A 12387-nucleotide genomic window follows, 5' to 3' on the forward strand; every position below is an offset into this window, starting at 1 on the left:
TTTATATCCTTTCAACTTCGAGCCCTTGGCATGCTTTCAGAATACTAGGAAAACTCATTCAAATCCTATTAGGTTTTTAGGGGGATCAAAAGCAATTCCCACAGTTGGCGGGAACTAAAGAGACTCTGGCAATGGTTGAGGATTTGCACAGGGTCACTCTTGATTGTCAACTTGATGGGGCTTAGAATTTTACCTCAGACATACCCCTGGGCTCTCTGTTAGGGTGTTTCTGGAGAGGATGAGCTGAGAGGGTAGAATTTTTCAAGGAAGCCCAGGTATAAAGAGAGCTGTGCACCTTTCTGTGGTGGCTCTTTCCGGTATATGTGCATCTATCATTGCTGCTGCCATCTTGCTGTGACATCAGATGCTAGTTCTTGTGGCTTTCCAATGTGACTTCAACACCAGTAACATTGCTTGGAGCTTTCAGGCTTCAACAATCAGACTGCTGAGACATTTTAGGTTCACAGGCTTTCAGCTTCTCCAGCACACAGAGGGCCATTGTTGGGCTGCCCTACTAGTGCAGAGGGCCATTGTTGGGCTGCCCTACTAGTGCAGAAGGCCATTGTTGGACTGCCCTACTGGTGCTGTGGCTGCTACCACCACCTGACTCTAAGTGTAAGCCAATCTAATAAAGCCCCATCTATAAACTGCATCCAGTCTGCGAGGTTTGCTCCTCTAAAGGCTATATAGGTGGACTGAAGGGCATATGAAGATACAAAAGAGAGATGTCAAGCAGGCTGTAGGAAAGAAAAAAAAAAAAAAACAAGAACAAACCACAAGACAACTCGGACTTAAGCTAAAGTATGAGCTAAGGATCTTGGCTTTGTGGTATGTAATGTTTTAGGAAAATTAATTTGGCTGAGGTGTGACGGAGAACAAAGAGAACCTGGAAGCATCCAGGGCAACTGACATTCTGCCTAGATCCTTCAGATATGCAGCGCTGATTAAAAGGTAGAGTTTGATTTAAAAAGCAAAAACAAACAAAGCCAAAACCCAAAGAATTTGTTCTTCACAACATGTTTTCCAGGTCTTAAATCACAGTTTTAAAACTATTTTTAAAAGGTAAGGTGCTAAGACATTCTGGAACAATATAAATATAATTAATATGGAGGCAGAGGCACGCTTGATGAGTTCTAAATTATACCATGTAACAAGGAGCTATTTATAGGCCTGTGCAACTCTGTGCCTCATAGTTAGTGTGGACCCTAATTAGATAGTCATAGGCAGATATACTTCAATTTAATTTTTTCTGAACAAATTGACTGGGCTACTAAACAAGTCAATTTGAAATCTTCACGACAATCAAAACATGGAATTGGAAACCTGCTTTGAGTCCTACTTGGCTGGCATATTCATGTGGATGTTAAAGAGAAAAGAAAATCCAGTATGGGATTTGTGGATTGCTTGAGCCAGTTATTTCCCACTTGTAATTCAATAAGACATCCTCTTTAATTTTAGCTATGGGAAAAAAATTACATGGGGAGAGGGTAACGTAAGCATGTAATCAAGGTTTATTTTAGCAGGCGAGAAAGCAAAAGTAGGAGGTAGTTACACCCTCCAGAGCAGAGGGGCTGCTCCGTCTGCGGAGTGGTCGTTGATGGTTCCTTCCTTACAGCCGGCAGAGGTGTGTGTGTGTGTGTGTGTGTGTGTGTGTGTGTGTATGCAAGAGGAGCGCTCACGCGTGTGCATGTGTTTGTTTGGATGAAAACTGTTCCAGAGGCTCAAGTGTTTGAACACGTGGTTTCTAGTTGGTGGTACTATCTGGGGAGATGGTACAACCTTGCTGGAGAAAGCACATTACTGAAGATGTTCTTTCAGAGTTCATAGGTTCACTTCTGGTTGGCTATCTGCTCTCTATTTGTGGTTGGAGATGTGAACTCTCAGCTTCTTGCTTTTGCCTTCCTGCCTGCCACTTGCTGCCTTCCTGCCTGCCACTTGCTGCCTTCCTGCCTGCCACTTGCTGCCTTCCTGCCTGCCACTTGCTGCCTTCCTGCCTGCCACTTGCTGCCTTCCTGCCTGCCACTTGCTGCCTTCCTGCCTGCCACTTGCTGCCTTCCTGCCTGCCACTTGCTGCCTTCCTGCCTGCCACTTGCTGCCTTCCTGCCTGCCACTTGCTGCCTTCCTGCCTGCCACTTGCTGCCTTCCTGCCTGCCACTTGCTGCCTTCCTGCCTGCCACTTGCTGCCTTCCTGCCTGCCACTTGCTGCCTTCCTGCCTGCCACTTGCTGCCTTCCTGCCTGCCACTTGCTGCCTTCCTGCCTGTCACTTGCTGCTAGGCTTCTCTGCCGTGGACTCCTAGCCCTCTAGAGCCAAAAGCCAAAATAAACACTTCTTCCACCAGTTGCGTTTGGATATGGCATTTTATCATAGCAACAACAAAATAATAACTACAGCACCTTTACTCACAATCCATTCTCTTCCCATTAGCTGAAAGACTATCATGAAAATATAACTACCCATAAAGTTGAGGAGTTTACTAGGGAAAAGGGCAATGATACCTAGTATATCTTGCTCAGAGAGTGCCTCATGGGAACCAGCCAGAGCCTGCTCAGACTGGCTCTTCCTAGAGGCCCCTCTTCTTATCTGGTAGCTTGCCTATCTTATACTCAGTTGTAAGCTTTATTTGCCTTTCTCAGTGTTCCTGGCCTTGATAATTTAACCTTAAAGTTTTAATTATAACACCACCACTGAAGAAATATTAAATTGGGAAGAGAATTCAAAGACTTTCAGAGGTTCCACCATGAACATTATGTGAATTTATACCATTTAAGGAAATCGTTTTTTTTTTTTTTCCTCCAAGATATTTTGGTTTTAAAGATGACCAACACCAGCAACTCCCGCTCACTTGGGTTTGACTCATCACAGACATAATCTGAATGTGATCTTCCCGTTAAAGTATTTGGAAGACATGGTTCTGTCTTTGAAGAATTTCAAAATGAGAAGCTGCAGTAAAAGATCAGAACTAAGGAGAATAGCGTTACCTGAATAGGGACACCCCACATATCTTGACTTTATAACTATATGTAGGCTCTATTTTACAAGCCTGAAGAGGAGCAATGCCTTTTCCACATCCACCTCGAATTTTGGCCAGATTCCTCTTCATCTTCCCACTCTACTAGGCTTGAAAATGGCTTCATTATCAGCTGACCTCTATTCTTCACCAATAGTAAGAGCCCCACATTGGATCCTTAGTGGGGACCAGATGCTGGGTTCAGCCTTTACTGTATAGTGCCTATTGCCCTCTAGTTAAGAATACGTGGTTACTATATAGCTGAGGGAACAGTTTTTAGAGATGTAGTGTCTTACTCAAGGTTTCATAGTAAGTGACAGAAGGTGGAAGTTTATGTTGTTAGCCAGTGTCTTTATACTACTGCCGATAACATCACATTCATCTAAGGATTCTTTTATTGATAAACACTTTCATTAAAGAAGAGATATCATGTAGCTTAGTTTGGCCTTGAGCTCCAAATATAATGAAGGATGACCCCAAATTCCGACCTTCTTATGTTTTGAGATAGAGTTCCCATAACTCCCAAATTTGTTGTGCTTCTGAGGATGACCTTGAACTTCTGACCTCCCTACTCCCACTGTGAGAGTAATGGGATTGCAGGACACCATGCTCACCCCATATGCATGCTAGGATTCAAGTCCAGGGTCTCTTGCAATCACTCTACAAACTGAACTATGGCCCCAGTTTGAGGCTTACTATCCTTGAGGCACAGTATCATTATATAGCCCTAGTTGGCTTTCAACTCGTAATTAGAAAACACGCGCGATATAATACAGTCCAAAGAATATTGTCTCAAAATTATTGTAAAAACTGTTTTAACCTAGCAAACTCTTGGGAGGTCCCCTGAGTGCTAGAACTGCAAGCATGTGTCACGTATGCCCAGCATAATTTGATGTCTTTACTTAATATAGAGGATATACTTCAATTTTATACTTCTGAGTGTGCTTTTTTCACTAGTTTATAGTAATTGCACAAAATAATAGTTCTTCTGATAACATTTTCAAACCAGTATGCAATATACTTTTATTATAATCACCCACCCCTAATCTCCCTCACTTGCTTCCTCCCAATTCACTGCCCCTTCGTCTTCTCAACTTGCCTTTCCAATGTTGGAACACACCCTGACCTGATAAAACTTATTTGTCTCGTCACCAAAGCAAAAGATGGTTTCCGATGAATAAAAACTTATTCTGAGTGAAACATCCTTCTATTTTCGTGTTTCTTTGCTTTTCAATCCAGATTGTGCAAGTGAGAGAAAATGGGCACAGTGTGCAATCTGGCTTAGTATGATATCCAGTTCCATCCACTTTGTTGCAAATGAAGTGATCTCATTTTTCTCTATGACTCAGTAATTCCGCTGTGCATCCCATTCATGACTCATCCCATTTCATCTAAGGAGTCGGATAAACTGTTGATACAGGTTGTTTACAATATTATTTTATAATACTTTTGTCTTTCTGTAGTGTACAGAATGTTCCCACTTTAATTACTAACCTTGCATTCTATTTCGTTTTTTTTCTTTATTATCTTGATAAGATTGGTGGCCTAGATCTTTTGAAAGATCAAAGAATAAATTTTTTTTTCTTTTCAAAATAAAATTTTCATTGGCTTTATTTTTTTGCTGTTGTTGACTTCCTCTGTGATACTTTTTACTCCCTCTATTTCACTTACATAGGCCCATTTTTAGTTTCTTAAATTAAAGGATATTTCTTCCTTTCGAATCTTTTATTAATTTCCCTTTGAACTGCTCCAATTATTTTCCATTAACTTTGATTTGGTAGAATTTTCTGATTTTTCAATTTCTTCTGTAACCTCCATCAGTTATTTAGAAACTGTCAGACTTTTATAATTTCCTTCTGCTATTTATTGACCTATAATTTAATTTCATGTGGTCAGAGACTGTATAACTTGGATCCTCACTGGTGTTATGTTGCTAGTTTTATGACACTGCATTCATTCCCTATAGAACATTTTGGTCCTACTCAAAAGAATATATGTATTAAACTACTGAGTACAGCATTCTTGTTGACTAAGAGTGTTGCTTTTATTAACCTGATGTAGTAGTCATCTCTAAGGTTTATTGCCTCAGTCTGCTAACCTAGGGTTAGTCCTTGAAGCTTTTAGTCTCTATACAGTCTTATCTAGGCCTCTAGATAATAAATCTCAGCCTCTGAGATTTAGTGCTGAATACGTTCACTCTTTCTTGTTTTTCCTGAACTCTGGCTGGCTGGTTCAACTCAGTCACTCTGCCTCAATCTCCTTTCTCTAAACTAATTCAATATGGCTTCTCTCTTGGCCTCTGACTTTTTGCTCTGTTTGGCCTCATACTAACTGACAAGTTTCTGGCTCCTTCTCATTGTCTGGCTAGTTCAGTCTTCACCTGTGTCTAGCTTATTCTCTCTTTAACCTGTCTCTGTACAACTGTTCCAGTAAAACTGCCTCCTCTCTCTAAGATACTCTAAGTAACCTCACTTTTCTCTTTCTTCTTGAGAGAGTTGGGCATATCCTATTCTGTCAATTTTTTTTTCTGATTTGTCACTTTGTCTGTCCCTCAATTAGATATCACTTTCAAACATGGGTGCTTCCTTCTACAAACTAGCTTTATCTTCATTATTTGGGATTAAAAGTGTGTACTAAGGGTGTGTCTGTATTACAGCCAGAGGAATTAAAGGTGTGTACTAAGACTGAGCCACACCACAACTAAAAGACTTTTTTTTCCCTAATAAACACAATAATTTCAGGGGTCAGAGATCCCTGCAACACTGCTCAGCTGTTCTGAAGTCTTTCTGATGTGCTATTCCAGTAGTTAACACTTAATGAAAAAGAAATATCGAGGGGCCAGCAGGATGGCTCACTGGGTAAAAGCATTTGCTACCAAGCCTGGCAACCTGAGCTTCTGGGGACCCACACTGTGGCATGTACATAACTCCCTGACCCCAACACACATACACACATTATACCATCCCCCACACATATCATAGATAAATGTAATTTTTAAAAATTGCAGAAATATTAAATTATCAATGTAATGCCTGAGTAGTCCTTTTCCTTTCCATTCTGTTAGGTTTTTGTTTTGTTTTGTTTTGTCACATATCTTGGGGCAGTTCTATTTTTTAAGCTAAGTACTTTTTTTTTTTTGAGATGCTAGAGTGTTGAACCTAGCAAGGCTTTTTTAAAAATCCAGTTTTGTTTAGTGTGGTTTGGTCCATTTGAGACAGAATCTCATAGTGCAGCCAGCGACTGACATATAACTCAGGCTGGCCTCACACTTGTGACAACCGTTCTGCCTCAGCTTCCTAAGCACATTCCACAGGTTTAGTTTTCCATTTATGTTGTGTTCTTCCATGTGTAGTGTATGAATTTATATTTAGCACAACTGACAACAGAGGGTTTAGAAAGAATTCATTTTTGATGGCCTTGGATATACTCTTCATCTTCCTCAAGATAGGGCTGTAACTTTTAGTCAGGATGTCTAGTGATGTACTAAATGTTGTTAATTTCTCACTTACTTGGTAAATTTGAATGAAAACTAAACACACTCCTTGTTAAAAGAAGAGGTACACACATGGAAAAAAAAACTTAAAATGAGCCCTTAATATACATAGTATTGCTATTAGGCTGTGGTAGTTCTTATTTCCTCATTCAATAAACATTTATGGAACAATTACTCAACAGTCGGGGAGTCAGTGATGAGCAAAACACAAGCAGTTCTTCCCCCAAAGGAGGTAACAATCATCTGGAAGAGGCGCAGAATAATCACACAGAGAAAGCACTTCAAAGGTTATGATCAGGTGTGAGTGCATAAAAGAGATTCGAACGGATGCTGAGTCATTGTTTTCTCTTGAAATGCCCGTTCTGCTCCAATGTGAAAAATAAGCCGGAGTTACAGACATAAATGCTTGAGTTGCTAAAGCGTCCTGTGATGAAAAAGAATGGTGTGACGGGCAGCTGGAGGCAAAGTGTAGATAACTCAAAAAACAAACACACCAACCTGTAGGTGGAGCCTAAGCTACTAACCAGGTTTATCAGGCTCTGCCTGGTAAGAATTTCGGACTTTTATCTCATAACAAGTGGGAGCCGCAGAAAGATTTGGGGGAAATGTGATAGCGTTAGACTTGTATTTTCAGAACTACTGGCAGTCAGAGAGTAGTGAGACATAGGTGAAGAGCAAGACTACAGGAGTACTGCAACATCCATACGGAAGACATGAAGGATGGAAGCTTGGGCCAGGATAATGGCGGGTGGAACCTCAAAAAGTGGATGAACCTGGGTCGCATTTTGGAAGTAGAGTGATTGACAATTCAACCAGTAAACAGTTATACCTAGTCAAGCAGCAGTTCCAGTAAGATCAATTAATGCGATCGGTGATAAGGTCCAAGATGTTCCCATACTTGACAAGGTCTAAAAGATCCTAACAGACTCGGGATTAATGAGGACACGAAGCCGTGGGCCCAGTCCGCAAGAAAGGTCCACGCCTTCATCCTCGGAGATCCTTGGTAAAGGCGAAGAGCATAAGGGTTTCCTGGGCAACGCCATTGTCGCACTCCGGGAGGGGGCGGGGTAACCAAGAACAAGGCCTAGAGAATACGGAAGAGAGGGAGAGTGAAGAGGCGTGGAAAATGGGACACAAGAGCTTCGGCCCGGGCTATGGCGGATGATTCCAGGATTCTCGCACGTGGCTAGAGTGGAGGGTGGGAGGAGCCGAGGGACGTGCCTGTGATTGGCTGGCCGGGGACGCTGGGCCTCTCATGATTGGGCGAGGCGAGCCCGTCTTTGGAGCGCGTAGGGTTCTGGGTAGCCAAGGCCTTGGAAGGGTCTTAACCGAAAGGGGGAGGGGGAGGCCGCCAACAAACGGCTGAGCTCACAATCCCGGCCGCGACCTGGCTGGCCGCCCCCTCCCCCATGGAGAGAGCCAGGCCGGAGCCGCCGCCGCCGACGCCGCGCCAACCGCCGCGGCCCACCCCTCCGCGCCCGTTGCGCCCCGCTCCGCCCGCGCAGCCCGTCGAGGCCTCCACTTTCCGGGCCGCGGCCGCAGAGCGCTCCCAGTCGCCGTCGGCTCAGGCCGCGGCCGCCATCGCCGCAGTGGCCTCGTCGTGCGGGGAGGCCACGGCGGTAGGTGCGCAGGCGGGGACGCGACGCCTGCTGCAAGTGAAGCCGGAACAGGTGCTGCTGCTGCCTCCCGGACCGCTGTTACCTCAGGCTCCCGACGAGGGCGCCGCCGCCGCCGCCTCGTCCGCGCAGGCGCGCCTGCTGCAACTGAGGCCGGAGCTGCTGCTGTTGCCTCCGCAGTCCGCGGCCGACGGAGGCCCCTGCAGGCCGGAGCTGCGCCCCATGCAGCCCCGGACGCTGCTTGTTAAGGCCGAGAAGCAGGAGCTGGGGGCGGGCTTGGACCTGTCGGTGGGATCTCGGAGGACCACCGAGGCCGGCCCTAGAGCCTCGAGGGCCGCCAAGTTGGATGGCACCGGGAAGGCCCTCGATGGGCGCCGAGGGGATGAGAAGAAAGCCAAGCTGGAGGCAGAGGAGGCCTCGAGGGATGCGCTGAAAGGCGGGGAAGGCAGGAGCCTGCTGGCCATCGGAGAAGGAGTCATCAAGACCGAGGAGCCAGAGAGACTCAGGGACGACTGTAGGCTGGGCACGGAGGCCACATCCAATGGCCTGGTTCACAGCAGCAAGGAAGCCATCCTGGCCCAGCCACCCAGTGCTTTTGGGCCGCACCAACAAGACCTAAGGTTCCCTTTGACTCTCCACACGGTCCCTCCAGGAGCCCGTATCCAGTTTCAGGGGCCTCCGCCTTCTGAGTTGATACGGTTGTCCAAGGTCCCCCTGACACCAGTGCCTATTAAAATGCAGTCCTTGCTGGAGCCTTCTGTAAAAATTGAAACCAAAGATGTACCCCTCACCGTGCTTCCCTCAGATGCAGGTATTAGAAGCCAGGGGAATCTGGCTTGCACAACTAGGTCTATGTTGCACAGACACATTAGTAGTTCAGGAGCTGAAGCTCGAAAAATAGAATCATGGTACGATTCTTAACCTGCACAGGGACTGCTTCTGATAGATTTGCCCTTATACTAGTAAAATACACCTCAGTATTTCCACAAAGTTTCTAAACAATCACTGTAAGACTTAGTAAACAGATTTAGAAAATAGACACAACAGAATGCCTTGTTAGATAATACAGATTCCTCAGCTTATACAAAAATAACATCAAACTTCCTATTGTAGTACTTCTTAGGCTTATGCATATCAAGAAATAGAACAATACCAGTGTTTCTAGAAAAATGATGGTAGTTGTTTATATTGACTATAGAAGTTAAAGGTGAACAGTAACTTTTCTGGGAGAAAACATAAACAGCATTTTGGTTTTCTAAAAGCTAAAGCTTTTTACAAATATTAAAAATAATAAGCCAAGATGTTTTTAAAAGAAGTGATTATATTTAAAAGATATATTTAAAGCATAAATAAGCATTTATATATACATATATATTTAAAAGAAGTGACTATAACCAAATAATACTTTCTAGTATTTTCAAATATATTTCAAAAAAGTTCTTAGGATTAGTTCACAAAGAACTCTGTCACTGAATGTTTCGGGAAGTCATTATCATTCATGTTTTCATGAACTTTTACATTTTTTAATTTTCAGTGCCGATTCTACCCACTTCTATGTTTTTTCAAAATAACTTAAATAGCCCTTTTCTATTTTCTGTATTCATGCACAGACATGTTCCCAAGTCCTTCTTGGCACATACCACTTACTACACATGATTTATATGGCTATTGGGCTATTGGGAATTGAACCCAGGGCTCAGTGCATACTAGGCATATTCTACCAGCTGAGCTACACCCTCAGTCAGCATGGTTTATTCTACATATCCTTTGCATGCCCACTAAGTGACCCTAAAATGAACCAATGTGAAACATTCATAGATAGTGCTTTTACGAACTGCACAGGGATGCAAATTTAATGAATTACCTTTAGAAGAATTTTAACTACCATGACTCAGAGTCATTTTATATATATATATATAATATTTATAATATTATATATATATAATTTTTCTCCCAGGAGAATAACATGAAAATAGTTTTAATAATTCAGAGTGGCAGGAATTTCACCTTCCTAGTGAAAAATTGTTAGCATAAACATCTTTGCCTCTAAGACGCTACAGCTGCTTCTGTACATGACTTCCTTCAAATTCTTATGTAACTAACACCTACATAGAACTAGATGCATAAGTAAGTTGTCTGCTCCTTAATATTAGTGGAAAGGAAACTAAATGTTAATTACTGTTAGAGATATTAATGAAGCTCAAAGAAATAGCCATGCGATGTGTCTCTAACGTTACTACACAATATTTTCAACAATATTATACTCTCAGGAGTCATTCTAAGTTCCAACATAGAGTGCTGAATTCAGGGACTGAGGAATTTTGGAGTCTTGGCAGTACTTTGGCTATATTATAGTGTATGTTTTCAGGTCCTTTATAAGTATAGATACACTTCACTTTAAAATTGCATATATGGCACGTTAACTTAGTCTCTTAATTTTCGTCATATAGGAATACCTGATACTCCCTTCAGTAAGGACAGAAATGGTCATGTGAAGCGACCCATGAATGCATTTATGGTTTGGGCAAGAATCCACCGACCAGCACTAGCCAAAGCTAACCCAGCCGCCAACAATGCAGAAATCAGTGTCCAGCTTGGGTTAGAGTGGAACAAACTTAGTGAAGAACAAAAGAAACCTTATTATGATGAAGCACAAAAGATTAAAGAGAAGCACAGAGAGGAATTTCCTGGTAATCAAATGAAATGAGCAAGACTCTTTCCAATTTCTTTTAAATTTATTTAGGTAAAGATTAAGTTAGGTTGAGATCTCCTAATCTCTGTGTGAGAAAGAAAATAATGGTTAACATAATAGTGATTGAATTAATACTAAGCATACATTTTAAGTAGAATACAGTTGTGAAATATCTGATTTCATATTTACCAGCTACTGTAAGTCAGGAGATATTTGGTTTTACTGTAATAGATATAGGTATGTACAAGCATACACACACACACACACACACACACACACACACACATACACATCTACATATAGGTATGTACAAGCAGACATATATAGCTAGTTTTACCATTTACTGTAAGTCTCCATGGTTCCATTCTGTAATATACTAGACATATTAAATAATCATGGCAACAACAAACACTTCCCACTTAAAAGATAACAAAAATGCAGGAATTAATATCTTATGGGTATCAGAACATAGTCCCGTGTTTTGATTAATAGATTTATTCCTAGCATGAGACAGTTTGGACCAACTGATTCTTCCTCAGCAGTGAGGACGTTGAGATAAAGGTTGGGAACTATGTATTCTTTGTGGCTTACAGAACTGTGCATAGTGGGAAAATCTTTTCTTAAATATAAGCAGAAATACTTTTAAGAGGCAAGATTATGAAGTATCACCTAGACAGAACCAGTGATCGTATACATGATAGTGCCACACTTCTGACTCTGGGAAGAAATTAAGGTGTTTATGGTTTTAGCAATTGCCAAGCCTCAGAGAGTGATTCCTTAAATCAGGCATAAACAGAGGGGATATATAATGTCTTATGGGGTATTTTTCTTCCACAGAGGAAAAACTTTGGGATTCAAACCCAATGACTGGTGTAGATTCTATCATGAAATCACTCTGTGTTCCTGTGTAGAAGGCATTTGACTTTCCTCTCTATTAAGGGTTACATTAACAGAGTTAGCAGCTATGTGGATGTTAAAATGCACAGTGCAGGATTTGTTCACAGAAATAGTATCATGGAGCTGGAAACTATACCTTTAGACAACCCATATTTTAAAACTTTTAAGTGAGCTGTGTTTTTATATGAAAAAGCCAGAGTTTGGATATTCATATTAAAAGTCTCTCTTTTTCTGTAGGATGGGTTTATCAGCCTCGTCCAGGGAAGCGAAAACGCTTCCCTCTAAGTGTTTCCAATGTATTTTCTGGTACCACACAGAATATTATCTCTACAAATCCTACAACAATTTATCCTTATCGCTCACCTACCTACTCTGTGGTAATTCCCGGCCTTCAGAACACCATCACTCATCCAGTTGGTGAGTTGGTCCTACTGTAGATAATTTGTAAATACCTACATCAAAATTTTATCTCTTAAGTGGAAATTTGGTTTCTTAAATTTATAATTTAGAACAATAGTAAAGAAATAAAATCAAGAAGGGATAAAATGAAACATTAAATGGGAGAAGGAGCAATAGCAGATCCATGTAGAAAACTCTGACTCTCTAAGAAATTTAGGGTGAGAGCCAAGATTAGTCAGATAGTGAAGAAATTGCTGGTGTAATTACATAGAAAGTAGGGA

At 42.0% G+C, this 12387-nt stretch overlaps 1 protein-coding gene and 1 long non-coding RNA gene across 4 annotated transcripts in view; one reads left to right on the plus strand and one right to left on the minus strand.

Moving 5' to 3' along the window:
• Positions 1-6582: 6582 nt before the first annotated feature.
• Positions 6583-8320, minus strand: LOC148002833 (uncharacterized). Its single transcript, XR_015631538.1, has 2 exons — positions 8204-8320; positions 6583-7586 (listed from the first exon to the last, which is right to left on the minus strand). It is a non-coding gene; the product is annotated as an uncharacterized LOC148002833 (long non-coding RNA).
• Sox30 (SRY-box transcription factor 30) overlaps positions 6843-12387 on the plus strand; it is a 29681-nt gene continuing 24136 nt past the window's right edge. The window contains exons 1-3 of one of the 3 annotated variants that reach the window (XM_087574461.1): positions 6843-7048; positions 10569-10808; positions 11945-12124. In XM_087574461.1, the coding sequence (XP_087430587.1) occupies positions 10622-10808; positions 11945-12124 (367 nt within the window). In that variant the 5' untranslated portion in view covers positions 6843-7048; positions 10569-10621. Of the gene's footprint in view, positions 7049-7564; positions 8930-10568; positions 10809-11944; positions 12125-12387 lie in introns of those variants that run through there. The other 2 variants (XM_087574462.1, NM_001427190.1) reach the window with 2 other exon arrangements.

This window comes from Rattus norvegicus, chromosome 10 (genome assembly GCF_021556685.1).
Source record: "Rattus norvegicus strain SHRSP/BbbUtx chromosome 10, alternate assembly SHRSP_T2T, whole genome shotgun sequence".
Taxonomy (NCBI): Eukaryota; Metazoa; Chordata; class Mammalia; order Rodentia; family Muridae; genus Rattus; species Rattus norvegicus.